Source organism: Aspergillus aculeatinus (genome assembly GCF_003184765.1).
Source record: "Aspergillus aculeatinus CBS 121060 unplaced genomic scaffold BO66scaffold_55, whole genome shotgun sequence".
In the NCBI taxonomy this organism is placed as follows: Eukaryota; Fungi; Ascomycota; class Eurotiomycetes; order Eurotiales; family Aspergillaceae; genus Aspergillus; species Aspergillus aculeatinus.
The window spans coordinates 60,593-87,174 of record NW_020291524.1 but is presented as its reverse complement, the minus strand read 5'-3'; the positions used below and the strand labels follow the sequence as shown (position 1 = coordinate 87,174).

The following is a 26,582-nucleotide window of genomic DNA, read 5'->3' as shown; positions in this document are numbered from 1 at the left end:
ACTGTGGCCTTCAAACATAGCTACGGTAAGCTCCAACCCCTGATGCTATCCAATAACTCATGTGCGTTCGAGAATGTAAGGTAGTACCGTTTGGCGTGGTGAAAAGTGGAAGAACGCATGTCCGCATATATGCATCGAGAAGCAGGGAAACCATTTCTTTCTCTTTTTCTCTCAGAGACTTGGGTCAATTTGGCGGTCACATCGCCATGCGCTTCTTTAGTATAGTTCATATAGAGCATTAGACTCTATCTGCTCACTGCGAACGAGGGGACCATGCCGCGCTGCAGTTTCTTTAGAATCTCGATCAAGTCTACCTTTAAATTGCAATCACCTTCTGCAAACGTTGTATTTTCCGAGCCCAGTCATATGTAATTCCCCTTGTAAGCTTGAGGTGGTTGGAGGCTACATAGCTGGGTGGAGCTCCACAACCCTAAACCAGTTGAACTCTGCGCGCTGATTTGCGCTTCATACATACACGCATATAATTTTCCCCAACCATGAGTAGATAGTCAGTGGCCAAGTGCAGCTATATCCGGCCACAATGATATTTCAATTTGTGCCTGTAGCCGCGCTCAGAGGGTCAATTTGAAATTGAACTTCGGCGCTACCTTCGTCTTGTACTTCGCCACATTACTTCTCTGAGAATACAGCAACGCAAAAACTGGCGGGCTCGAGTTCTCGTACTGCGAGATCCATGCAGCATCGATGATCGAATTACCTCCCATGTAGATGGTAAATGAAACGAGAGGTCCCACGACGGGGATAGCGTCCGCTGCGACGGCCAGGATCTGAACCATGAAAAGCGCAAGTTGTTTCTCCCAAGGGGTCGACTCGGTGATATTGTAGTTCATGACCAAGCCGTACTCGCGCTTGATGATATCAGGGAAAGTCTTGCCATTGTAAGTGATAACTCCATGATCTGGTGTCATGTCCTTTGTCGCAGAGCTGGTCTTCACCTCCCTAGCGGGAAAGGCGAGAACAAGGTCACGACTGTAAAAGTCAATTGGTCGTCCTTTCTCGCCTTTTGCAGAGACATTCTGGTACCCAACTTCTTCTTCCCCTTGACGGGTGTATACCTCCCCTGGCATAGGCAGAATGCACATCAATTCAGTAACGTCCAGTCGGAGCGTCACGTCCGCATGGCCAAGACCCAGGCCAAAGGTAGGGTTCGTGGTGAAGTCAATGTGGCCGGTCACAATACTATCAGGCTGACCGCCGGGAGAGGAGAGCAATGCCCGTCGCTGATACCAAGGCCATGGGGTGTACTTTGGCAGGCCAAATAACTCGTCGTCTTTGGGCTACACCGGGCAGTCTGGGTATATCCATTTACCAAACTGATTCCAGTCTGCCATTTTCAGCACCCATTTTCCCAGGTTGAATTCGAAGACGTCCCCAAAGTCAAGTTTCAAGAAAGCCCCCATCTCCGTGATGGCAGCACCGAAAGAATCCACAGGACCGAGTTTGGGCTTGGGGATGACCTTCCATCCCGTGGGCCCGGCATTGACCGCGTCGGAGAGCGCCTTGACTAATCTCTCACGTTCTCCGGTGTCTCTTTGTGCCAAAAGACTTTGAACAGTAAGATTCTTGAACTCAGGCTTTTCAGCTATCTCCTGCGACCATTTCTCTGCGACTAGCGCGGCGGAGGCTGCATGTTTCTGATTTCCAAAGAGATGTGGCCGATTTTCAGCCCAGAAATCCAACATCCATTTTTTCAGGGATTCCTGGAATTTGCCGCTGGGGCTTTTGCTGAGATCTTCTTGGTCGACCTCCGCACGATAGTATTTGGGATTGCGATCAACATTGTACTTCTTGGCTAATGCATCGAGGTCTCTGGCCTTGGCCAATTGATCTTGTGGGCCCTTGCCTTTGCAGCTATCTAGCCATTTGCGGAGATCTTCCTTGGCTCGTTTTGTTTCTGCGTCTGAACCTTGGAAAAGAGCCTCGTGAGAAGGCTCCCCATCCGAATTAGTTGCCTTCTCACCAAGTATCTTCTTCGTGAACCGGGTCGTAGTTTGTAAGATCGGATGCAGTACGTTGTCCACGATGGTCTTTTCCGGCATGATCTCGAGCCCAGCTCTGTCAATTTGCTCCGGCAAAAGATCTCTTTCCGGCTGGGGATAAAGCTTTGAGCTGTACGGGATGGCGAACGGAATCTGAACAGATCGATGTTTGAAATCCAGTCGGATCAGCTGGACCAAATCTTCGTACGGCCACGGGCAGTTCCAACACTGTGGGAGGTATACCCCACGAATTGCATAGGTGAGGTCCAGCCACAGGAATCGCTCCTCGGGAGTCGGCATGGGGAAGTGTACCAAATATGCCTGTTCCGGCTGCGCGAACAGATTCCCATCTTGATGCAAGGTCACGATCCGAGTTGGGTTGCTAGCATCCCTGCCATACAGAGCGGAGATTTTGTCGTAGCTTGCCGTCGCCCCGCCGACAGCAAATTCAGTGCGCGGATGCTTCTTCTTTGGCTTGTCTTTGTCTTCGACTTTCGCGTTGACCGTGATATCAACCCAAAGAAACTTATAAAAGTCCTCCCCTTCTCGCTTGAGCTCTTTCATACGATCCTCATCGCTAATATGTAGCTTTGAGTCCCACCAAACAGAGAAAAGCTTTTTGGGAAACCAGACCACTCCTTCTGGTGGGCCCGACATTGTAATAAGTGGTTGAGCGTTGTTTAAACTGTCAGAATCCTAAGCAGAAGATGGACGATGAGAGGCTAAAAGCAAGAATTGTGGTCCGGGGGGCACTATATATGCACCCTAAAAAAAGACGATGATTGTACTATGAAGTCAGAACTGCAAAGGCTGGATGAGACTGCAGCTGAACATCTTGCCACCAAAAGCAAAAATGCTATGCTGTGCAAGAGCGGCTAAACCAGCTAATGCAATTTGCTGAACTCTATATCCATCTTTGGCGGGCTGAAGATGAGCGGAAGCTGAACTTCGTAACTATGAAGACCAGGTCATAAGGAATGTCTCGAATAGTTCAAGAGAGCATTGTGCGGCGTGCATGTGGCTGGAGTTGGCCTCTGCTAGCCATGATTTATCACATACTGACTGCAATGGCTCTCGACGGTAGGTAGGAGTACGGATCATATGCGGGGTTTCTTTGCGTGAATGTTTGGCTGTCAGAAATGCCTCATACGCTTGTTGCGAAAGAAGCGATAAAGCAGTCTCTTGCTGACTCGGATTAGTACCAAGAGTGATAGGCTTGATGAGTGACAAAGATGAGTGTAGGTGAAATTGATGGATAAAGAAGGTAGACTGAATGCAGGCATCGACGAGTATGAGAAGGACTGATGTAACTATAGCTGGGGAAACCACCCCGCACCTAGCTAGTAGCCCTGACCGCCTGCTCAATCTGGATATATTGATTCGACGCGGTCGATCTCCAATTGCCTTCTCCTACGCGTTCTCCTCATCAATTACGATGCTGTGTTTTCACTTTCGCCTGCTTCAATGCGTCCTGTAGCTGTATGTACTGCTTCCGTCGAACTCTAGCAGCCTTTTCAGCAGCTGACGTACCACTAGACACCCTTTCGCGCATCCTCGCGATCGAGTGGAGGGCCGCAGTTCGCCTCGACCCCTCGATTCTTCGTCTCACAGAGAACCCCCGCATCGCAGCAGGCAACTCAGGATGCATTCTCCACCGAAGACGACGGACCCCAGAGCACTCCAGTCCCAACTGCCCGCTTTTTGAGGCGCGATAGGGGTGCGATTTCGACGCCTTGCCAGAAAGAAATCATCGAAGATTCAGACGATGCGGAAGACCACCAGCAAGATGATACGCCACACATACGCTCGGGAGAAATCATCTTCGATGACGGGCAAACGCAGAGCAGCTCCCCTGTGCCACCAGTAGATGAAGATTCCGAATTTGAAGATCTCTTCGCAACCATCCAAGAGCGGAAAAAGCGGCGTCGAATCTCAGTGAACGACGATGCTCCCTCATCCCAACCAGTAGCGACACGATCAGACACAGATCAGATCGTGTCATCGTCACAAGATCATCCCGCGTCCCCAACGTCTCGATCCCAGTCCCCAACTCCAGTTGCCCCCAAACAGTCTTCGATGCAGACGCAAGCCACTCCAGCTCCCTCACATCGTACCCCGGCAGCCACAGCTACACCTCGACCCACAGCGCCGGCAAGCATCAACCCTCCATCCACAACCAATCCCCGACGTTTCCTCTTTCCAACATCTCACCTCCCTCCAAGCACCCAACCCCAATCAAGTAGCAAGCCATGGGTCTTTGCATCGACGCAAGAGCCACTACCATCGTCTCAACGACGTAAGCCACCAGCGTTCGTGCTACCTCGCTCACCGTCCCCATCGCACATGGACGACGAGCTCGCTGCCCTCCCGACCCCGTTCTCGCCATCTTCGCGTGCGCTGCGTCGACGCGGACGTGCTCGCGGTCCCGCCCACGCTTATCTCCCTGATGGGATGGCTGCTGAAGTGCGCAGCTGGGTTCTGGAAACGGGCACACGACACGACCAGCAGCGACAGACGGGTGTGGCCCGGCGCACGGGAGCGGATACCCCCTGGAATGATCCGCGGTCCAGTTCGACCGTGGTTCGGATCGAGAGTGTGCATCAGTCTGCTCTTCCGAGCTGCGGTCCTCTTGCGTTTGTGTGCGGGCATGAGACCGATGCTCTTGGTGATGAGGCAGGGACAGAAAGAGACCCGCGGCTCAGGAAACTGCTTCTCATTGGGGCGCCACGGACTCAGTCCGAGACGGTGATACAGCCCAGGCGGCGTGTTGCCTCAACAGTGCCTGAACTTCGCCCAGGAAGTGCCATCGGGATTTCTCGAGGGCTGACCTGGGATATCGATCTGGGGGGGAGTGACATAGGAGAGGAAATCGGAGATAACTTCTCTGGAAATACTGCTTTGCAAGCATCAGGCAAGTGGACCGTGGTGCTGGAATGGGAGCTGGTCTCCGATGTAGACGGTCAAGATAGTGCATAAATTAGATACCCTACATGTATGAATGAGATAATAACAACCACCTCATCGCAACGATGATGTCTGAAATAACATGTCTATATACACTTGCTTTTGGCCCTATCCCAAAAAAACGCCACACCTTGCAACGCCGGATGCACCAAAAATCAGTTAAGAACTCAACCATAGCCATTGACTTAATCGGCACCGGTATCTTTCACCACAATTTTGAGCGCATCGACCGCAACGGTGCACCCCCACTTCACCAACTTCAAATCCTTGCCCGAGGGCACAATGTCCGTCTTCGCGACGACCTTGCGCAGGAAGAAGATCAGCCCCTTGGCGATCTGCGGCGTCTCCTTGACACGCAAGAAGATCTCCATGAGGGCCTTTTCATCGCGCTCCTCATCGCCGTCCTCCTCGCCTTTCTTGCTCTTCTTGCTCCCGCGCTTCTTCTTCCTGTTCTGTTGCTGCGACTGCTGCATCACGCTGATGAGCAGCAGCTCCACAAACATCTTGCTCTTGGGCTGCAGGTAGGCGAAGTTCAGGATCTTCAAGATCCCCAGGTTCAAGGTCCCGTCCACCACCAGGGAGGCGTACATCTTGGCCAGGTTGACGATGGACTTCATCCCGAGCTTGTTGTTCTCGTCCTCGTCGTCGCCGAAGCCGCCGTCGGAGTCGGAGTCGTCGTGCAGGTCGCCGTTCTCGCCCATGCGCTTGAAGATGTTCCACAGGGTGTACATGAAGGAGACCTTGATGCGGCGGCCCATCTCGCCGCACAGCCGGCGGGCGATCAGCGTGTAGTAGGGGTTGTGCGCGGCCTCCTCCATGGCGCAGTGGGTCAGCACGCGGGGGATCTCGAACTCCTGGGCGCGCTTGAGCCGGAGTTTGAGCAAGCGCACGTGGGCGTCCTGGTAGTCCGTGGCGGACATGATGGCCACGAAGATCGAGCGGCGCACGTCCGTGTTCATCCGGTGGGCTTTGGCGATGTTGACCCAGTCGGGTTCTTTGTCGCTGTCGTCGTCGTCGTCGTCGGGTAGGGCGTGCTGCTGGTCCGTGCCGGCGGGCAGGCTCGAGAGTTCCTGGCGCGCGGACTCAAGCGGGTCCTCGCGCCAGCTGGCGCCCACGAGCCACCATTTCCCCTTCTTGGCCGAGTTGTGGATGTCCTCCCGCGAGATGCTGATGGGTTCCGAGGCGCGGATGACCCGCGTGTTGTTGAGCGCGCCGAGGATCTTGCGCATCTTCGTGAGGTGTTCGGACGAGATGGTCGAGCCGGCGCCGGCTTTCAGGCGGTTGTTCTTCAGGTCGGTGATCGTGTCGATCATGAATTTGGTGCGGACGGAGAGGGACGCCTCGCCGGCTTTGGCTACGGCGGGTTGAATGAGGAGCACGATATCCTTGAGGGAGGAGGGGTCGTCTTGGCGGAGCTGAGGACCAGAGTCTGTGGTTCGTCGTTAGTACTATGTATGGTATGTGAGTGAGCTTGCAGGCGGTTAGATACGTACTTCGGATGATCTTGAGGAGAAGCTCGGTGTTTTCCTCTGTAATGTCCTGGAGGAAGATCCGGATGTAGTCAAACATCAACGTGCTTGAGATAACGTGGAAATTGTACAGCTGGGAAAGAAGGGAGATCAGGTTGATTGTCTCCTTCCCTGAGAACGACTCTCTTTCGTCTCCACGAGCATCGAAGGTTTCGACAATCTTTTGCACAATCTCCGCGCCAAAGTCCATACCCATCACCTTGTAGACGGCAGCAATGAAGCCCGCATGCAGGATGATGAAGGTATCCGACAGAGCGGATCGTTCGCAAATCAGTCCGAACAAGAGTGTGATGAGGGTCGAGGTGACTTCTCCACGGGGATAATCACGGTATAGCTTCTCGAACTCCGCCAGGATTGACATCATGTTGGCTTCGGACAGCTTGTTCAGGTGTCCTTGCGCTTGTCTCCGAAGACGTACAAGACTCTCGGACTCCGAGGAAGCCTTAGCGCGAAGCGAGGGAGGAATGTACTTTTGTGGTTGATTCCCACTGGGCTCTTGAACCGGTGCAACGTATGGGTTTTCCTTCTTCTTAGGAACGGGTTCCTCTTCCTCTTCATCCTCGTCGAGATCCATGCCATCCATATCCTCATCTTCGTCATCCTCATCCTCCTCCAAGTCCTCATCCTCATCAAAGTCTCCAAGAGAGTCGTCGTCTTCGTCAAAACCCTCCAATGCATCCAACCCATCCTCACTACCCATCTCGCTGTCATCGTCGTCCGACTCAACGTCGTCCTCGACCGGCAAACCCTGGGCCTTTCTCCGCTTGTTGCGCAACCAGTCGTCAGCCTCTCGCTTGCGCTTGCGATTCTCATCATCGGAGCCCTCATCCAGATCGCCGAGGAGATCACCCAAGCCATCTTCCTCAAAAGCCTTGGGAAGCTTCTTGCCCTTCTTGAGACCCAACTTCTTCTCCAACGCAGCAATTTCCGCATCATCCTCGTCCAATTTCGCTTTGACTGTCTTCGAGATCGGACGCGAGGCAGCCACCGCCTCAGCATCGTTGTCGGTCGTCTGCAATTTTTTCTTCGGCTTCTCGGGCGCAGCAGCCTTAGCAGCCTCCTTCTGCTTCAACTTGGCCATGGTCGCCGCAACATCGTCGTTGTCGTCCGAATCTCCCGCATCGGCGTCGTCATCAAATCCACCAAATCCATCCTCATCGTCGTCGTCATCGTCATCATAGCCCCCGTAAGACGGCTGAGGACCCCTCTTCTGCCCTCCCCGCTGTTTCTTCGACTGTCGTTCCTCTTTCCGACGATCTTTCCTCGCGCCAGGGCCGTTGCGCTTCCGCTCACCGTAGGTATCGCGGATCCCCAGCTCCTCCCGGAGATTCCGAGGTAGCGAGGTTGTATTATGCCTAGGACGTGGCATCTTTTATGTCTTGGTGAGAATCTTGATGCAGTGAACTTTTTTTTTTTGGTCTATTGCGAAAATAATGCCGTTTCAAAAAAGTCCGCGGAGGCGGAAACCAGGAAGGGCGGTGAGATGAAGATGCGGAGCTCCTCTCCTCTCCCCTCCCCACTCAACTCGCTGAGTCGAGATCGTCTGGCCATTGGGTTCATTGATTAGAGCATAGCTTCACAGGTGCATTGGACTGCTGCTTCTTTCTCCTCATCCTCTACCTTTCAACATACTGTATCCAGGTTAGGGGGTTCAAGACCACCATCTCCACTAAACCAACCACTCAACTTACACCATCAACAATCCCCAATACTGAGCACGCATCCATTCAAAATGCCCGCACACCTCAACCATGAGGAGGTCTGTCCAGCCCGAACCCCAAATCCCCCAATCTGTCCCTTTCAGACACTTTGACCCCCCTCCCTCCACCCCCCCAAACCCCTTTACATTCTATGCATCTAAATTAACCCAAAAATAGTTCTTCACCTCCCTAACCACCCTCCTAACGACCACCTCCCAAAAAGCCCGCGGCTCCGTCTACCTCACCCAAAAGCCTTGGATCAACGCCGACAACTCCCAGGACCAGCAACAACAACAACAACCGGCAATTCTCATCCGCGCAACAGACGGCAACACCGGCGCCCCGAACCCGAAGAAAGCGAATACCGACAAGAAGACAGCGGCGGCCGGCGCCAAGAAAGTCAAGCTGTCGACGGTGGTGAGCCCGGAGGAGTTGGAGGAGTTCTACGCCCGGTATGCGGAGGTGTGTAAGGCGGGGATGACGGGGTTGAAGAAGCGGGATCGCAGTAAGAAGAAGACTGCCAAGGGGAAGGCTGGGGGGAAGGTGCAGAAGGCTTGATTTCTAGTTGTTGGGTGTGAAGTCGAAATCCTATTGAGGTAGGATTATGGACTGTGGCTTTGGGGTTGGTTGGGTGCATATGGGAAGGTTTGAGGGGTTGGAGGATATGCTGAATGATCTGCTGTGCTTATTCATTGTATGGTTGATTTGATTGCATTTATTGGCGTTTCATGGGTCGATCTCTTTTGTTGTTCTTTCATTTATCAACTGATATTCATGCAACTGGGTATGGAGTAACCGAGTTCTCGAGCCATCAATTGTGTAGTATATGAGCATCCTCTATGGGTTTCTTAAGGACGAAGCATGACAGCATGGCCCCCTGCCAGAAGGTACCGATGGATATCAAGAAGGGCCATCCAAATCTCTACATGCACCAAAGAAGAACCCAGAGTTGCACAGCACATCTCCTCGGCAATCAACCCCTTGCCCTTCCCTAGTCACGGATCCGTCCCTCAACACACTCTACCTAAGACAACGTGTCTCTCTTCCCTGTGAAGCCAATCATCATCCTCCATTATCAAGCAAAAGACAAACCCCAAAGAGCCGCAGTATACCCAGGAATCCAGCCCGTGACACAGTTCAACCCAATAGAGACCGAGAAAATAAGTAAGGTTGGAAGGAAATACGCGCTGAATGGGCCGTTCCTCTACACAAGCACCCACCCACCGACCCCTTATCAATGCCGCAATCCCCACCAGATAGTCAACCACCACCACCCAGGAGCCAACCCTCCAACGAGATAACCAGAAGTCCCCGCCGTGTCGATCATCAATGTCCAATCTCTCACCACTTCTCCAATTCGAAAGCCCGACAGTATAGCCAACCCCACAAGCCATCCTCAAGCTTGAGCCCCCACCCCCCAGTGTAAATGCCATAGTGTTTCCCCCGCAAACCCCAAAACCCTCTACCCCAGACAAACCACATAGAGAAACCGCGTGATCGAGACGATATACCCCCCGGTTTGTCATCGTTCTGCCAAACGACAAACAACCCCGTGATTTGATTATTTGGAGACCGGCAGGCGAGGGAAGGCGGGCAAGCCCGGGGCCGGTAAGCGGTAGTAGCCGTTCTCGCGCTGGCGGATGGGCGGGACGGTGAAGAGGATCAGGCTGGCCAGGAAGAGGACCCGTTTCTGCTGGAACTTCAGGGGCACTTTCCACCAGGCGTGGAGGGCCGTGAGCCAGACCCGGCTTTGTTGGCGGATGCGCATGGGGACTTTCCGCCACATGGTTGTTGTGGTGGTGTGGCGTGCATAGAGGGGGAAGGGGAAATCGGGGGATGGAGTTGGGGTGGGGGTGAGAAGGAGGAAATGAGAAAGGAGGAGGTGAAGATGGACGTAGTAGCGAGTAACTACTACGCGCTGCAATTCGAGGAGGGGAGGTGGTTCGATGGTGATAAGTTAACGTTTAAGTATGGGGAACGGGGACCTTAGGTTGTTGCCGTGGGCGGGCGCTTACCTACCTAGTAACTTTACTGTTGATTCCACCTCCCCTCACGCTAATGTGACCTATCAACTTTCTTTGTCCCCAATCTAGATCATACCATTCGTTCAGGTCTCAACCCCGGAGGTCCGTGTTGCGTCTCTACAGTAGTACCCTACTTATCAAATCACAATGGGCAGAAAGTTGATTGGCAGGTTGATGATTTCAGATGTCTAGAAAAGAAATGTCTCACAAATTAAGTATAATTGATGGTACACGCTAGAATACAATAAAGACATTAGGGTACATTTCCAATGCAGATTGGCCCACCCACAAATCAAATGTGTCCCGGACCATGCATGGGACTGGATAACGGAAATTCATGTAGACAGATCATCACAGAATGAAGGCGTGTGTGGGAATAAAACAAGAATATCATGACTGACGGATGTGAGTGAAGGAAATGTGCCAAAGAGTGGTATGTTGAACTGGGAAAGAATAGTATGGTGAGCCAGCGAAGCCGTTACCTCCGCCCACATATCATGAGTCTTTTTCAGTGGACTCCTCGGACCTTCTAAAGCAATCAGGAAGAGGAAGATCGAAATCATCCACAATATCCTGACCTTCAGCTAATTGGTCCTCGATGTTGCGCTTGAGCTCCCTCATAGTCGAGTTCAGAGCAGGCCCGATAACAATCCGGGCAGCAATATGAATGAGCACGACCAGGAGCTGAATGGGAGGGACCAAGACGAGTGAGGCGGTTTTGTGAATCAAAGAAGCTGCATCGTGCTTCTCAGGTTTGGCAAGCGTCAAAGTAGATGGTGGTGGCATGGGAGAGACCTCCCGCTGGCGGGATGCCTTGGAGCGACGGCGAAATTCTGCGCTCATGCTGGAAAGATTAGAATTAGAGTCGGTGCTTGAAGCAAGCCCGGTAGGTTCTGGGGCGGGCGAAGGAGAGTTAGGGGTGATGGTAACCGGTTGGGGCTCCTGCTCGGAAAGGTCTCTTGCTAGATCGTCTGCCGGCGACATATGATCCCAACAGTCGACGTATACAGAGACCCTATTGTCAGAGCGCTTCGACTTGGGAAGATGTGAGTCTTCCGAAGACGAGTGAACATCACCACTTTCATTGTCATAGTGGTCGTCACTCTCGCTTGACGCAGGAGTAGAGCAGGTGTCCAAATCCGGGATAGCTGTAAAAGATGGGCCAAGTGAGTGGAATGATTCCACACTAGAGGAAAAGGATAGTTCAGGATCAACCTGATTTTCAGCACTATCTTCGAACCTTGCCAGCAAGGTCTGAAAGTTCTGCTGTGTTTCGGCCACGGACTGGCCCGAACGCTGAGTTGGCCCTGTGATCTGAATGGGCTCAGACGACTCATTATCGTCTGCGATGGTCTCTAAAATGGTGCTGTTGCTGCCTCTGGTCGTAAAGCCACTATCGTCCGTCGCATCTCCGTCCGTGTCTTCGCCACCGCTAGGCGAGTCAGTCGCCAAGTCATCCTTTGGTTGAAGTCGGTCTTGCTTGCATATGGAAGGGACGGGAGCGCTTTCTCTGCGCCCTTTGGGACGCCATGCCCTCTTCCTTCTAGGCGCCTTGGCTTCCTCGGGGATTTCGACGGTGAAGCCCCTCTTGAAGGGACAGGGCGTAACTTCATATCGGAGAATCTTCGGCAACACATTCTTCATTTCCGCGACCAATGTTCTATCGTCCTCCACTTGGTTGGGCAGTTCGATGCGATAGTAGGTGAGAGGTCGGATGCGCAGGACGAAAGTCGACTCGCCATCAACGCACCAACATTGTGAGTTCTTGAGGATGGCGTGGACGACATTGCCGCATTTCAGGAAGACAGTCAAGCCGTGAACATTTTCTAGACGAAGAGGCGCGAGCGCGACCGTGCGTTCGGTAGGCGATCTCCAAGGAAGAGTCTCAACGGTATCAACCGGGTAATCAAAGTCCGCGGGCGCGGTGCTCGAGGGAATAGGCGCGAGGGCTCTAGGGGCAAAATGAACGACTTTGGCGGAGGGATGGTAGAAGAGATCGTTCTCGGACGGTTTCACAGATTCTGAGTGACGACGTGTACGCGGGTTTAATTTGGTGGGGAGAGTAGCAGACCGACGGATGGACAAGGTCTGAGGGAGCGGCGCATCGGAGGAATCAGACATCCTCAATCATGGGGATATGGGATGATGGGAATATAAGGGAAAAAAGAAAGAGACCGAAACAGAAGATTACATTGAATAGAAGTGTAGGGTGATAGAAAAGTGCAGGTGATGTGAAATATGGAAGTGTCAAGAATGGAAAAGGAGAGACGATCAGCAGGGATATTGAGGAGGGGGGGAGGAATAGTACAGAATGATGGTGGTGGTGGTGAGATAATCGAGCCCGAATGACCCCGGAAGATGGATGGATGAACTCAAACTGGAATAATCATGGCAAAAACCAATCTGGACTAGTCGCGGATCTCCCCTGCGCTCTGCACGCTGCAAGCTTGTTGGGGCTGGTGTGGAGTATGATGTAAATAGCCTCAGGCAGTAAGGCAATCAACACAGTCACGTGAGATGTGGCGTCGTGGGGCTGGGCGGGTAGTCCGGCTGCTGGCTCCGGCGCTTAGCGGATGTTGCACCAATCCACAATCACAGCCATACTTGGACATTTCCGTTATGTGGTTGCCTGTGGCTGTTCCCCCTCGAGCCAACGCACCACTATAAATAGCTCTACATGTCCAATTCTTTCTTTCTCAACTATCCCTGAGCTCACATCTGCTTTCTTCCTGGGTATAGTCGAGCATCATGCCGAACTTTGAGCCGAACGCCGTTATTCGCGGCTGTCAGCTCACCATTGTTGGAAGTGAGTGAGATTCTTCCGCTCAATTACCTGCCCACCCGCCGCGTGGAGCTTGCTTGTGGCTCCATGGAATCCACCATGTGAAGCAGAAAAGGGGTCTTTGAGATGGCTTCTCTTGCTTTCCCATGTCTGGCTTTTTCAATTCTTGATTGTCAGACCTGCTGTCGCGCAGAATGATCGATGGGCGGCATTGAGCAAAACACCTACGTCATCGGAGCATGAGAGTTGGATCGCTGACCATCGCTTTATAGCTGTCCGCGCGCTGGGGAATCCCGACTTATTTAAATACAACCACTTTCGACAGGCTGTCTTTGCAGTCGCTGTTGGAATTGCTATCCAACTTATCATTCAAATTCCGGTATGAGCGGTGCCAATTACCAGCCTCGAGATATCTGGCCCCCAAGCTAACAGATCACGTCTAGATCATTGGGGTCAAATTCGTTCTCTGGATCCTCTCATGGGTTCTCGATCTTGAAAATGCCACCTGGGATGACTCTCTCGTCGAGGGTCTCGACTTCATCTCCAACTCCGTGCTCCAGGTGCCCTTCTTGCTCATGACACTAATGCGTTATATCACACCCACCCTGGACGAGATGTAAGTCAAATATTGTGATTGATATCCAGTCGGATTGGGTATGCTAATTAGTTAGTTTCATGGAATCCCTCAAATGGGTTGACGCGACCTACGTGCACAAGCACAAGCATGAAGACCCCAAGAACCTGCGCGAGATGTATTACCCCAACCTGTCCATGTACACCACCGCGGACGGCAAGGTCAGAACTCCCAAGGGTGCCGGCCTTGCAGCATTCTTCATGTTCCTCAGACGGTACGGCAAGCGGGCTGGATTGCTCCTCGGCACTTACCTCTTCTCTTTGGTCCCCGTCATCGGTCCTTTCGTGATGCCTGCTGCCTCGTTCTTCGCCTTCCAAAGCGCCGTGGGAACGACCCCTGCGGCTGTCATTTTCGGGGCCGGCTTCATCCTCCCCAAGAGCTACGTGGTCTCGTTCTTGCACAGTTACTATGCCTCCCGCAGTCTTATGCGTGAACTTGTAGGTTTTTGTCTTGCCTCCCTTTCGTGCTCATTTGTCTAACAGCAGAAACAGTTGGAGCCCTACTTCAGCCGTGTGCCCTTCACCCATGAGCAGAAGAAGCGTTGGTTTGCTGATCGTGAAGGGGTCTTGTTCGGCTTCGCATTCGCTTTCACTCACGTTATGAAGGCGCCCTTCATTGGAGTCCTCCTTTACGGCGTGGCTCAGGCATCGACTGCCTATCTGGTCACCAAGATCACGGATCCCCCACCGAGCCCTGCGCTGAAGGAGGGATTCGCTGAGACTCAGACGACCTGGAAGAACAAGCACGATTTCCTGAGTCTTCCCTTGGATAAACTCGACAAGATCAACATGGAAGAAGAGGAGGAAAAGCCCAAGGCACCTGATGCCCCTAGCCGGCAATTGTCCTAGATGGTGGTGGATCGAGGGAGTGCCCCGGGATTTGACTGAGCGGCGGAGTAGACAACCCGGGGTCTGTATAGATTTGGGGTGACTTGAGCAAATTTGTAAAGGGCTTTTATAAGAGCCGTATGGGTGTAACAATTCCGATATCGTTATCAGAAATAGTTGAATGCAAAATAGATGGGAAGAGGTGGGAGAAGCTTCCCCGCAGATAAGCGTCATTGACCCTCCGATAAGATAACCTTGTCCCACTTTCTCTCCCTCCCCCTCATCATTCCTCCCCGTTCATTTCCGATTTGACCTGCTGATAACCATGGGTCTGAGCGAGACTTTCTTTGAACTGCTGCAGCGGGGAATGTTTTTCTCAGCTGCAGGGGAGAATTGTGCAGCTACGAATACTTAATTGGCGACTGTCAGCCCGGGGGAGGGGCGTTTGCTGCAGAGCTAAACTCATTCTTCCTTTCTGCTGTAAATCTGCGAAGACCTTCACCAGACACCAAACAGAAGTATCACATCACATCGTACTCACCATGGGCCACAAGAAGATTCGCACGGCGCTCACGGTTGATCTTGACAAGCCCGCCTGGGAGCAGCCTGGCTTACACGTGCGTGTCATCTGATCTGATACAGTTCCTGTCTCCGCATCGATACTGATATTCTGCAGAACCGATGGCATCCAGATGGTACCGCCACAGTCTCTATTGATCTGACATAATCTCCAAGCGCCATGCTAATCATACCCTCACTTAAACGAAACCAGTCCCTGCATGCGGCAAAATCGCCAACAACGAAGTCGTCAAGATCGAATGTCTCGACTGGACCGGCGGCCAGATCAAGAACAACGATTCCGCCGACGACGTCAAGAATGTCGACCTCACTCAGATCCACTACCTATCCGGTCCCTTCGAGATCGAAACCGCCGAGCCGGGCGACGTTCTGCTGGTGGAGATTCAAGACGTTCAGCCCTTCGAGGATCACCCCTGGGGGTTTACGGGGATCTTCGACAAGAATAATGGAGGCGGGTTTCTGGACGAGCTTTATCCTAAAGCGTGAGCCAGACCCTTACCATACGCAATCTGATTTGGGAGGGGAGGCTAGGCCCTAGAACTGACTGGCAGTATACCGCAGAGCAAAGGCCATCTGGGACTTTGAGGGGATCTTCTGCTCGTCGCGACACATTCCCCACGTCCGCTTCGCAGGACTGATCCACCCCGGAATCCTGGGCTGCGCGCCGTCCGCCGAGATCCTGGCGGAGTGGAATCGTCGGGAGGGGGAGTTGATCGCGGCGAGCGCGGATCTCCAGCGCGATGTGGCGAAGCCCCCCGAGCCGAAGAATGCGCATGCAGGGAGCGCCGAAGAGAGTCTGAAGGGGAAGATCGCTAGAGAAGGGGCGAGGACGATTCCGGTATGCTTCCCTCACCTCATCATGCGCTCCCGTGAAACGAGGTGAAGTTGGAAGCTGAGCTCAAGCTAACACAATCTTGATTTCCGCTCTAGGGCCGCCCCGAACACGGCGGCAACTGCGACATCAAGAACCTCTCCCGCGGTTCCAAGGTTTACCTCCCCGTGCACGTCCCCGGCGCCAAGTTCTCCGTCGGCGATCTGCACTTCTCGCAGGGCGACGGGGAGATCTCGTTCTGCGGCGCCATCGAGATGGCCGGCGTCATCACGCTCAAGTTCACCGTGCTCAAGGGCGGGATGGCCAAGATGGGCATGAAGTCCCCGATCTTCCACCCGGGCCCCGTGGAGCCGCAATTCGGACCGGGTCGATACCTGACCTTCGAGGGGTTCTCGGTCGATGAGAACGGAAAGCAGCATTACCTGGATGCCACGGTGGCTTACCGCCAGACCTGCCTGCGGGTCATCGAGTATTTGCGTCGGTATGGGTATGATGATTACCAGATCTACCTGCTGCTGAGCTGCGCGCCGGTGCAGGGACATATCGCCGGGCTGGTGGATATCCCGAACGCGTGCACGACGCTGGGGGTGCCCATGGATATCTTTGACTTTGATATTCGGCCGGAGGGGGATGTGGTGCAGTTGGATATGGGGAGCTGTGCTTTTACGAGTGAGTAGGGTAGGTGCAGTGGTTGATCTGTCAAGAATTGAGGAATGCTGCTCCCTTTCAATCCTACGTGGTCTGTTCCAGCTTGGTATGATTATTCCTTACGAACTAGCATCAGTTAGTCAATGCCTTGGATACTCCGCAGCCGGAAGTTCAGTTGCCTTCAATACGAGAGCAGGACCATTGTGTAGACTTTCAATGCGTAAGGGCACGGTTTTTGCCATAAAACTAACCACCCAGGCTTTCATTGATGAAAGTAAGGGTTGCATTTGGGTTTAACATACCAACAAGCGAAGCCAAAAAGGTGGGCATAGCACAGAATGACTGGCGACTCGGATCTCAGACAGAACCAAAGGGACCCGCAAGTGAAAAGTGACCCCTGCGAAAACCACATGGCATCTCTCATGGGGTATCATATGTCCGGGATATGCATTGCAAGGAGCCTTTCGCCATGCCAGAAACCGAAGCGTTATTCACAGCAGGGACCAAGAGCATCTATGGATTATGACCGGCATATGCGTAGCATAAACCCTTCGTGAAGTTCGGGGAATCATAATGTTGATTCTGTTGGTTCCCGATGAGATGGAAGATCCTGTGATGCTACCAGATGTCACGGAACACCGCCATGGGCGAGGAAACGTAGGTATCAAGATGAATTGTGCTGAGTTGTTGAGGGAAGGAAGTTCGCGAGAGAGAGGCTAGCTAATGGCCGAATATCGACTACCATGAGTTCCGCTACAGATATCGCAGTTCTAAGAACTGCTGGTGTCCTCGACTGCTAGATATATCAAGATCGTCATAGATCCAGAGACGGTGGCGTAAGGTCGAGACAGACGATAAACATAGCGTCTAGAGACGATGAATAAATAAGTTTAGATTATAGGAAATAGAGTGAATATGCAGTCTGGAATGCATCGAGACGAACAGACGTTCGTACTGAAGACTCCAATATGTGGAGGGAGGAAGGTAGAACAATCCATCAAATAAAGCAATCTGATTAATTATTTTCACTAGCTAAGAGACAGGCAGATTGAGGCAGAATAATAAGAAAGAAGAGAGACTATTAACTAATAAGCAATAACTAAGCTACCCGGCCATCATCGGCCGGGATGTTGCTTCAAATAAAGGATAAACCTCAACAAGCATTAGGAATGAAGTAAACAAGCTGTTGTACGCGCTTGACGCGGTGAAGTGCAGTGGCACAGAGGAAAAGCACCGCTGAATGACAGGAGTAATCTCTTGACTGTCGGGCTCAACTGAAGATCCAGGAGCCAAAACAATCAACGTCTTAAAGACGTGATAGGACATGGTACCATTGTAGGCGCAGTACGTGATCTCCTTGATATGATGTATCTTGTTGTTGACTGGACTAAGCTCTGGTCAGGCCTGGCCCCCATGCGCCGGTAACAAAATTGCCCGAGAATGGTACTGAACGCGGTCTAATATACATGTTCAGCAGCAAGAGGAATTGCCCAGTAACCGTTGGCTGCATCAGCCTTGAAGAAGACATGGAGTTTTGCTAACACCATGCTGTTGAGGATAAGTTCGATTTTCGCATCGGGTAAGCCTTTTTAACAATTGCATCATTCAACGCAAGATAGTGATGGACAATTCTCAACTCGCCATTTGACTTCCGAGGAAACGTGGTTTTCGACGACCACGGAGACACGCACCGTTTGATAATGCCGGCGACCACCATCGTCGGGAGATTATCCCGTTGCTATCGTATCTTCTCAGGAGTATGCATCTTCAGCTTCGTGACCTTCGGTTTAGCCCAAGGATACGTCAAAACGCGGTGAATGATGAAATTGGTCACCGGCATGTCCCTCACATCAGCACGAAATTTGTTGTAGGTTGCCGATTCTAGCGAATCCTGCATCTGCCTCAACTTAATAACGTGACTATCGGCATTGATTTCATGAAGGTTGCACACTAGCTGTGTGGATTCCTAGTAATTCATAACAGACAGGCGAGGGGCAGGTAGGACCATCGGCTATCCACTGGGACTCTGGGCATGTTCCAATTTGGTTTTGATGCCTTGACATGAGCATGGTGTATGCATCACGTTGAGCAATTACTTTGCCCATATTCTCGAGTGCATACATAACATATCTCAGAAACCTGTATCAATCGCGCTGAGATTCCTCATGCGAGTCCCTTGAGACACAAGATACGGAGATACACACGGTCATTCTGTCCGCTGGTTCTGTGTGTCCAGTTTTGGCAAAGGCGAAGAGAGCAAATCCCTCTCAGCTTTGATAAATCTCGAAGCGAAAAAGATTGTTGCTTGGAAGTCTATATGACCGAGACTGAGCAAAGGCAGTATTTCTCAGTTAGTATTATGGTCAGCAAGCCACCGGAGGATGATAAGTGGTGAGCATGTGTTGTCGGTCTCTGTGGGAGGCTTTTCTTTTCCCTTAAGTTTGTCTCGTTGAGTACCTTGGTCAAAAGCAACATAGGGTTTGGGAGAATGATGCGCTGGTAGAAATTCGCTTGCTTAGAGGTCTGTTTCTAAGCTTCTGAGACATCACGTTGAAGACCGTAAAGGATATATGTTTTATGATAGCGTACGAGCTGAGAGCAATCAACGTCTGGAATGGTATCAATAGGAGTACCTGTCACCACGAAGAGAATCGTAAGTAAATGGCTTTCTAGTGGAATTAGACCTGCTTCTCGGTAGCCACTAGATCAGTAATTAGGTATAACGCCCCTGGTTTTCAGCCAGCCTGAGGGAGTATAAAGATTTGATACAGCCATGGCAGGTTCGTCCAGATCTCTGGTAGATGGGAAGGATCAGAATACTAATAGAGCGGCAGAGTTGCAGAGTAGAAGAGTGGAAGTATGAAAGAGGAGAGAAACGGAAAGCTATGATAGGAGACTAGACACGGTAAACAACTTTCAGCGTACTGGAAATGAGACAAAAAGCTTCATAATGTGAATTATTGTAAGATTTAATGGTCTTTTCCGTTGAACCATGCATGTAGTAAAGAAACAAGCTTGTTTACTATACTGAGTAAACAGGGGTGAACAGAACAATGGCTAGAGTAAGTGAATAGAGACAACTCTTATTATTAGTAGTTTATTACTATTGATCCTTCCTCTCATATTCTTTCTCTACACTTTTTATCCAAGAACTTCTCCTAATCTACCCATTGATGTACCTATTAATCATATTCACAATCCCTAGACCACAACACAAGACTAATAAACTCGACTCCAGTTGAATGCCTTTTCTAACCTATGCACAATATAACTAAAAAGACCTCGGTACAACTATCATGAATCATCTCCTATTCCGTAGTGTATCCCCGGACCTGGAAATAGCTCCACGTCCCACTATAGTTGCTTGATACTTTCACCAAAATTTACTCCCGCCAAGACACAGCAAATCAGTATTTATGGTAGAATCATCCCCCTGTTGATAACCCAGAAAACCTAGAATAAATCCCAGCCCCCTCTCCGTTAGACCCTTGCACTTGCACAACCAACCACCTGGTATGCCTCAGGCTATATCTGCAGGTCCCGCGCACGCAATGATCTGTCTGTCTTACTCTGTACAGTACATAGTACTTATCCATGCACCAACCAACTGCGTGCCTTGTCACGTTTCCTCGACGTCTGCTTCTGCCCTGGAATTCGCACCACCCTAAATCTCCCATCAGTCCAGACAACCACACCCATGAGCATCATCTGTATACATTTCGAATCCGCCGTCTCGAGTACTAGGCATCCAGTATAGCTCAAAGCTGCAAGCACAGGTTCTTCCACCCGCTCATGACGCCAATTAGAAATCCCAAGAACAGATCCAGCGCAGCTCTACCCCGCACGAGAGGGCCGACATCCTATACTATACCGCAAGTACTGTACATGGAGCCAAGCACAGACATCCAGCGTCAAGCAAAAAAAGAAAAAGAAAATCCGAATTTCGGTCCTCACCAATGAGGAAGGCGAAAGAGATGCCGCGGGCAAACAGCCACCTTTTTAAAACGGTTTATGATGCACTGCATTATGCCCTCGTACTCCGTATCCTCTGAGTTGATACGTCCATACGAGTACGTGTGCATGAAGGGCTCGAGCGTAGCGGACGGGATCTCATCACATCACACTTCTCGTCCTGCATGCATGCTTGGGGTTGGTCAACTATCTCTCTATTCGACTGTACTACAGCGCTACAGTGCTACGCCACGACTCCGGTGACTACAGTGACTACGGGACTCGTCGAATCCATGGATGATACATTCCTACCGGAGTACCATTCTGTATAGCACTACCTAGGTATACCGTACCCTAGGTCCATAGTAGGTACCTTAAACCGTGGATTGAGTCAGATTCTCACGGGGGTGATGTTCAGTAAGCCAGTGTGATTGGGTCGTGGCCGGCGCTTAATCTGGCGTATCAGGTTTGGGCCCCGGGGTTTTTGGTGGGGATGACGGCCGGGCCAGATCCAAGATGCCACCCCCACCACCGAAATGGATGTATCGGAGTCGAGTTGTGCTGTAACCTAGTAGTCTATCTACAGCGAGAAAGAGGGGTGATGTACTGCACTTGCCCAGTGTTTTCTTACCACTGTACGTTGCTCATCTTTTGATTCTCCGAAAGAAGGTCATTGGGACAGATTAGATTTTCGCTGGGCACAGAGGCAATGGATGTACTGTATGTGCTGCGGTGTGGACCGTGTGGTGCTGTAACTGATAATTAGTCGTCTGAGAGGGGGTGAATCCCGGAAGCTCGCCGGCTTCATGTGCTACAGTGGAAGGTTGGCAATGTGACCTCCCAAATTGCGCGCTGCATCCGGATGGCTGAACAGACCAATCCTCCTTTCTAGGGTGCTTGGCTGTTCGGAGACATACACAGTGAATTAAATGCTACTCGTAAACCAAGAATTCTTCCAAATCCTAATTATTGGCATTAGGCTATCCCGCAATATTAGCTACCTACAGTGTCTCCCGTGTGGGCGGATATGTGTATATGCAAAACATGACCCCCACTGAACGAACACCAACAGTGCCCCGTACTTCCAACAATTTAGTGCTCGTACATGCAAAATTCAAACAGAAATATAGAAATAATGACATCTCGTGGGGTATATCATATGGGTTGGGTGGGTATTGCCGGCCCGCGACAGTACTTTCTTGTCGTTAAGTCGTTATAAAGAAAAACATAGCAGAATTTGCGGTCCAGTGGCTAGATAGAATACACGGGTTGTTAGATCGAATATCGCTGGGGGGAGTTGCGAGTTAGGTTAAATGAAGTTGCCCTCAGGGCGCACCTCATAACCTTCGTCACGGCCCTTTTTGAGGGCCTTGGCAAGCATCATATCTCGCATCCAGTCGATGCGCTCATCGCGAGTTTTGACCGCAAAGTGGTGTGGCTTGACATCTTTGCTGCCAAAGAGCATCTTCTTCTGGCCTTCCTTTGACGCGGGAACAAGAGAAAAGTTGAACGCTGCGTCTTCGCCCTTGAGGTTGTTTCCGCTGCGCAGGATTGATTTCTTGAGCGCAGCGGTAAGCTTGGAGCTCGAGGCCAGCGACGAGCAGGCGACGGCGTACTCGTCGACATCAATCTCTTCCAAGGCTTTGGAGTGTCGAAGGGCAGCAAGCTCATCTCGGTGCATCTCCAGATTGGTTCCCCGAAGGGTGAAGTGTGCCTCATGCCAGTCGTGTCGGAGAAAGCGGGCTGGCATCCGCTTCTTCATATAGCCGCTGCGGGTCACATCAGGGTCAACCGAAGCGACCATGGTATTGTTACCCAGCTTGTGGCCAATGCGTGGGCTGCGTCTCAGATCGGACGGGTCCTCAATTGGAGTCAACGGCTTGTTCTCCTTGACACGACGCAAGGACATGCTGGCCTGGCGATGCACCGCAGGAGAGCGCGTGGCTGAGCGGTAGCGCTGCTGTTGCATGAGATTTCCGTAGCGCATATCTGGAGGGACAGATTGGGACGTCTCGCGAGCAATAGGTCCCACAGGCTCGGCTGTGACGGGAACGTCCACCTCAGTGAACGGGGTTCCTCGTCGCAAGCACTCGACAGACTGCATCTGCCGTGCGTTGCTGAACGGTCCATATTGCTGAACCGCCGTTGGTGAACCATATGCCCCCTTCGCCATGGACGGGGTGATCGTCCGTTGAGTAGTAACGGCGGTTGTAATGTCGTCAGAGTCGTAGTCTGTCGGAATTTGAAGTTTGGGAAGATTGCGGAGGTTGGCGGTCATATTATTTGTCCGTGGGGGAGGTGGCGGCATGACGGGCGCCGCTTCATCTGGTGTATCCTCCTCGGGGTACATTTCTGGCTCCGAATCAGATCCAGATGGGGGATCGATGTGCTGATAGCTGAAGTATTGACGCATCTTCTCATGAGGGTCAAGTTTTTGCACCCCACTGAGGGCTTCCTCCGACAATCGTGGAGTAGGCTGAGGCCCGAGAACATCTGACGAGGCAACCACAGAAGGCTCCGCGTCAGACCTAGGTCGCAGCATATTTGCTGCAGTCTCGGGGTTGCCAGGGTTGCCAGTAACAATCCGTCCCCCGGGAACAAGCATAGCGCCTGGATATTCCGCACTAAGCTTCTCCATTTGACGCATGTACCTGCGGTACTTCGGGCAGTTCTCCCCCTTGGAGCAGTTATGCGGCTTGGGTAAAACCTGCTCGATGCCCACAATCGATACGGCTTCCGCCTCCGTGAGCTGATTTCCGTGGGGAGGTCCGTGGGTGACCACTTCACCGGTAGGGGAGACAGTCAATGCATACGAACGGCGGTCGGGTGATTGCCGGCCTCCCGAGGCAGGTCTCCTCAGCATTGTGTCACGTAGATGATTGATTGAAGCCATGAGTTGATGACGTTTTCCGAATGACTGAATATCTAGTTCCTTCAGGTCATCTATTTGAAGATTGAGAAGCACGTTTCCGGAGATGTCATTGATCATGAATTTCTCGATCACACTGCCATCGTAACCACCGATGTGCATCCAGTGTGCGACTTGACTAGGCGACCAATTCCGAATTTCGTACTCATCAACCTGTGATACATCTGGATGCACAGTCATAAAAGCTTGAGGCGTACAAGGCGAGAACAGGATCTTGTTAGAAGTTGGCACATTAGATGGAGCAAATTGTGTACTCTCTGTGCTCATAGAGGTATGTTGTGCGGAGTCGACATATCGCTCGGAGGTTGTGTATTGCTCGGAAGAGACATATTGCTCCGAGGGAGCATATCTCGCCGAAAGCATCGAGTCCTCCGAAGGAGCATATCTCGCTGATGGCAAAGACTGCTCAGAGGGGGCAAACCTCGATGAAGGCAGAGAATCTTCTGTCGAGGCGAATTTCGACGAGGCCAAAGATTGCTCTGATGGAGGATACCTTGCTGAAGGCATGGATTGTTCAGATGGGGCGAATCTCGACGAAGGCAAAGACTGCTCAGAGGGTGCAAATCTTGACGAAGGCAGCGATTGCTCTGATGGAGGGTACCTTGCTGAAGGCAGGGATTGCTCGGAAGGTGGAAACCTAGCCGAAACCGCCGCTTGCTCCGATGCAGGGTAATTAGGGGTCGGAATAGCCGACACGACGATGTGCGGTGTGGCAGCTGTAGACAAAGGAAATTGTGGGGTTTCGACATCGGACTGAAAGTGAGATTGATTAGGTGATCTCTCGAAATAGAGGTCAATCTCGGTGGATGGCACGGAAGTAGCTGAAGCCATCGACGTCCTGAAGAGGTGGGGACCTGATGGTCCCTTGGTAGAGTCACGCCGGAATGAGAATGGCTGTCTGTCATCATTCTCAGGGGTAGGCAATTCCGGCGTGGACGCAGACGAGACACTGTCGTAACCGAACTATGAAGCCGAGAGTTAGCAGTTTGATCACCCTTGTGGGGGACCAAGCGTGGATGCCTTACAGATCCCATGCTCCTGCGGGGTGACTCCTCATCTGTGTCACTATACTCAAAGTCTGTGTCATAGAAGTCGGTAGTGGCAGATTGACGTTCTTTCACGACCGAGATCGCGGGCTGAAATAGCTTTGTGCCCGACATGTCCAACGATGCCGGCGGCGCTTTACGGCGGCCCCGTGCGGATTCCTACTATCAGTCAGTTTTCTGACCATTTCCCCGTCGCATGAAAGATTCCTCTTACCATTATTGCTGGGCTGTGTTGCTGCACCGATAAAAGAGAAACTGAAGATCGAAGTTAATTGGCACGGTGACCTTTAGCTGTGTTCATCCAACGCCAGGCGGATGTAAGGTACGAGAGAGAATTTGTTGTAAGAGGCAACGAGACGATCAACGTAGCCGTAGTCAAGAGAGAAGGGAGCCGGCGAACCGCTTCCGGGGGCCTCGGCGGTTTATGTATATGGAGAAGCGAGTCTAGAGGGCTTGACCGACAGGTCAACGAGGGGGGAGTGAAACATGCTTGTGCGAGAGAAAGGCAGCCTGATCGAATCGGGTTTCAAGACCTTGAGGAACTCAGACCTCGACATGCAGGGTTAATGAAACGTAGCGGAATTCTCCAGACCAGTGAGTGCAGAGAGTCTCGGCGCAAAGGCCAGCCGATACAGGGAAAAAGTGATGTAGAGTGATCACCTTGCAGTAGCCCAGCGGTCAGCACAGTGGTTTTCTGGGGGAGTTAACCAATCGATTGGCGCTGTGGTCGAATTCCCGCAGCAACGAGCGACTGGACGGCTGGGCAACGGATGTGAGAGGCAGCGCAAGAGCCGTTGGTGAGTCTTTACGCGCCGGGGCTGGAGATGAAGGCATGTGGGTTTGTAGGCATCGGGCGCGGTGACTGGCGGAGAGTAAGTTCTGTTAGCGCCGTGCCCGCAGCGGCGCTTTCCCCTCCTCCCTCTCTTCCCTTCATCTGCAGATGCACCTGCAGAACCGGAACACTGTGACTGCCGCACTCAAGAGGCCTCGTGCAATTAAAAAAGCGCGGTCTTTCCACCACCTCGCCCTTTTTTTCTATCTCTGCCTTGCAATCCAATCACTCTATTCGGTGGCTGGTAGTGCTATCTGGTAGCGACTCTATATATGGTAACTGTTGGGACCTGATCGGGTTTGATTCGCTTGCTCTTTACGCCTGGGCGTCAAGGTTAGCATTCCTATGGCCGGGGTAGACCTACAAAGAAGCAGGTATTCCCTCATCTTGCGTCCTATCTATCTCAGCTACCTGTGGTGCTCTACGTACCATCCCCCCTACTCGGAACTTTCTCTTTATGCCTTGGTCGAGGCAGAAAACAATCAAACATGCCATACAATTGACATCCCTCAGAGAGCATGGGTTTTTTCCGCCAGCATTCCATCAGGCTTTACTTGACCGCCTGACAAATCATCACTTCCTTCTTCAGCTGGCAGTCAGATGGTCCGGGTCCAACTCTGCCTGAGTGGTAGGCGTAAGTCTTGTAGGCCAGGACAGACAACAATCTCCGTGGTGTGATTAGTCTGAATCACCTGCATTGCAGATGTAATGTCTAGCTTTCCCAGTCACCCCATAGATAGTTGACAGGTCAGTCGAAACACTCACGCAACCACAGCAGGATGCTAGAACCCGTAAGCACGTACAGTCGTTGATGGAAGATGTGGTTAGTTCGAGTCTAAAGCTTGTTGAGCACGGCCTATACGGAGTGAATGCCGACGGAATCTGTTCAAAGTAATAGGTGACATAAACCAGGTCGAATTCGAGTCTGCCTCCTATGAATGCCTACTCGAACGTTCAATGCTGACTCGCATACCATAGAGGAATCCTTTTTAAGGATCATGCCCATCAAGGGATTCTTCCATGCTCGCGTGAACAGTCAAAGCGCTGTTAAAATGAGATGAGGATAAGTTATGGAAGCGGGGATCCAAAAACTGGTCGGTGTGATTGTGACAGCCGGCATAAGGTACATTAGCTGCTGCCGCCCGCATTGAGATACGTCATGGATTTCTTTCTGTTCATAGCACCACATTATTATGTGGTCATGCACTGTAGATAACCAATATGTAGATAGTTAACCTGCGAACGTGACTAATTATGCCTCCACGCAAGATACGCTATGCCCTCCAATAATCAAGTTGATACAGT

At 51.7% G+C, this 26,582-nt stretch overlaps 9 protein-coding genes across 9 annotated transcripts; 4 read left to right on the top strand and 5 right to left on the bottom strand.

The window, feature by feature from the left end:
- Nucleotides 1–572: 572 nt before the first annotated feature.
- On the bottom strand, nucleotides 573–3,098 carry BO66DRAFT_431602 (uncharacterized protein; the record flags this gene model as incomplete). The annotated part of the gene is made up of 2 exons (XM_025650594.1): nucleotides 1,331–3,098; nucleotides 573–1,291 (listed from the first exon to the last, which is right to left on the bottom strand). The coding sequence occupies exons 1-2, from the start codon at nucleotides 2,655–2,657 to the stop codon at nucleotides 573–575; spliced, it is 2,046 nt and encodes a 681-aa protein (XP_025499790.1). The 5' UTR covers nucleotides 2,658–3,098.
- Nucleotides 3,099–3,438: 340 nt separating this feature from the next.
- Nucleotides 3,439–4,976, top strand: BO66DRAFT_382314 (uncharacterized protein; the record flags this gene model as incomplete). Its single annotated transcript, XM_025646003.1, has 2 exons — nucleotides 3,439–3,479; nucleotides 3,537–4,976. Exons 1-2 carry the CDS (start codon nucleotides 3,465–3,467, stop codon nucleotides 4,974–4,976), a joined length of 1,455 nt encoding a protein of 484 aa, XP_025499789.1. The 5' UTR covers nucleotides 3,439–3,464.
- A 60-nt stretch (nucleotides 4,977–5,036) lies between these two features.
- Nucleotides 5,037–7,876, bottom strand: BO66DRAFT_357827 (MIF4G domain-containing protein). Its single transcript, XM_025644912.1, has 2 exons — nucleotides 6,458–7,876; nucleotides 5,037–6,393 (listed from the first exon to the last, which is right to left on the bottom strand). The coding sequence occupies exons 1-2, from the start codon at nucleotides 7,860–7,862 to the stop codon at nucleotides 5,150–5,152; spliced, it is 2,649 nt and encodes an 882-aa protein (XP_025499788.1). The 5' UTR covers nucleotides 7,863–7,876; the 3' UTR covers nucleotides 5,037–5,149.
- Nucleotides 7,877–8,025: 149 nt separating this feature from the next.
- On the top strand, nucleotides 8,026–9,023 carry BO66DRAFT_394970 (signal recognition particle 14 kDa protein). Its single transcript, XM_025648118.1, has 2 exons — nucleotides 8,026–8,252; nucleotides 8,371–9,023. Exons 1-2 carry the CDS (start codon nucleotides 8,226–8,228, stop codon nucleotides 8,749–8,751), a joined length of 408 nt encoding a protein of 135 aa, XP_025499787.1. The 5' UTR covers nucleotides 8,026–8,225; the 3' UTR covers nucleotides 8,752–9,023.
- Nucleotides 9,024–10,421: 1,398 nt separating this feature from the next.
- On the bottom strand, nucleotides 10,422–12,540 carry BO66DRAFT_394969 (uncharacterized protein). Its single transcript, XM_025648117.1, has one exon. It carries the CDS (start codon nucleotides 12,336–12,338, stop codon nucleotides 10,713–10,715), a length of 1,626 nt encoding a protein of 541 aa, XP_025499786.1. The 5' UTR covers nucleotides 12,339–12,540; the 3' UTR covers nucleotides 10,422–10,712.
- Nucleotides 12,541–12,965: 425 nt separating this feature from the next.
- On the top strand, nucleotides 12,966–14,689 carry usgS (transmembrane protein UsgS; the record flags this gene model as incomplete). Its single annotated transcript, XM_025644911.1, has 5 exons — nucleotides 12,966–13,023; nucleotides 13,272–13,378; nucleotides 13,443–13,615; nucleotides 13,671–14,070; nucleotides 14,125–14,689. The coding sequence occupies 5 exons, from the start codon at nucleotides 12,966–12,968 to the stop codon at nucleotides 14,479–14,481; spliced, it is 1,095 nt and encodes a 364-aa protein (XP_025499785.1). The 3' UTR covers nucleotides 14,482–14,689.
- A 97-nt stretch (nucleotides 14,690–14,786) lies between these two features.
- Nucleotides 14,787–16,683, top strand: BO66DRAFT_357818 (acetamidase/formamidase family protein). Its single transcript, XM_025644910.1, has 5 exons — nucleotides 14,787–15,077; nucleotides 15,137–15,155; nucleotides 15,233–15,521; nucleotides 15,601–15,877; nucleotides 15,970–16,683. The coding sequence occupies exons 1-5, from the start codon at nucleotides 15,003–15,005 to the stop codon at nucleotides 16,546–16,548; spliced, it is 1,239 nt and encodes a 412-aa protein (XP_025499784.1). The 5' UTR covers nucleotides 14,787–15,002; the 3' UTR covers nucleotides 16,549–16,683.
- Nucleotides 16,684–18,056: 1,373 nt separating this feature from the next.
- On the bottom strand, nucleotides 18,057–18,254 carry BO66DRAFT_332676 (uncharacterized protein; the record flags this gene model as incomplete). The annotated part of the gene is made up of 1 exon (XM_025644144.1): nucleotides 18,057–18,254. A coding segment is annotated over one exon (198 nt), but the record flags the coding sequence as incomplete, so codon positions are not given.
- A 3,475-nt stretch (nucleotides 18,255–21,729) lies between these two features.
- Nucleotides 21,730–24,881, bottom strand: BO66DRAFT_191744 (uncharacterized protein). Its single transcript, XM_025642459.1, has 3 exons — nucleotides 24,660–24,881; nucleotides 24,425–24,604; nucleotides 21,730–24,362 (listed from the first exon to the last, which is right to left on the bottom strand). Exons 1-3 carry the CDS (start codon nucleotides 24,660–24,662, stop codon nucleotides 21,780–21,782), a joined length of 2,766 nt encoding a protein of 921 aa, XP_025499782.1. The 5' UTR covers nucleotides 24,663–24,881; the 3' UTR covers nucleotides 21,730–21,779.
- Between the last annotated feature and the right edge of the window lie 1,701 nt (nucleotides 24,882–26,582).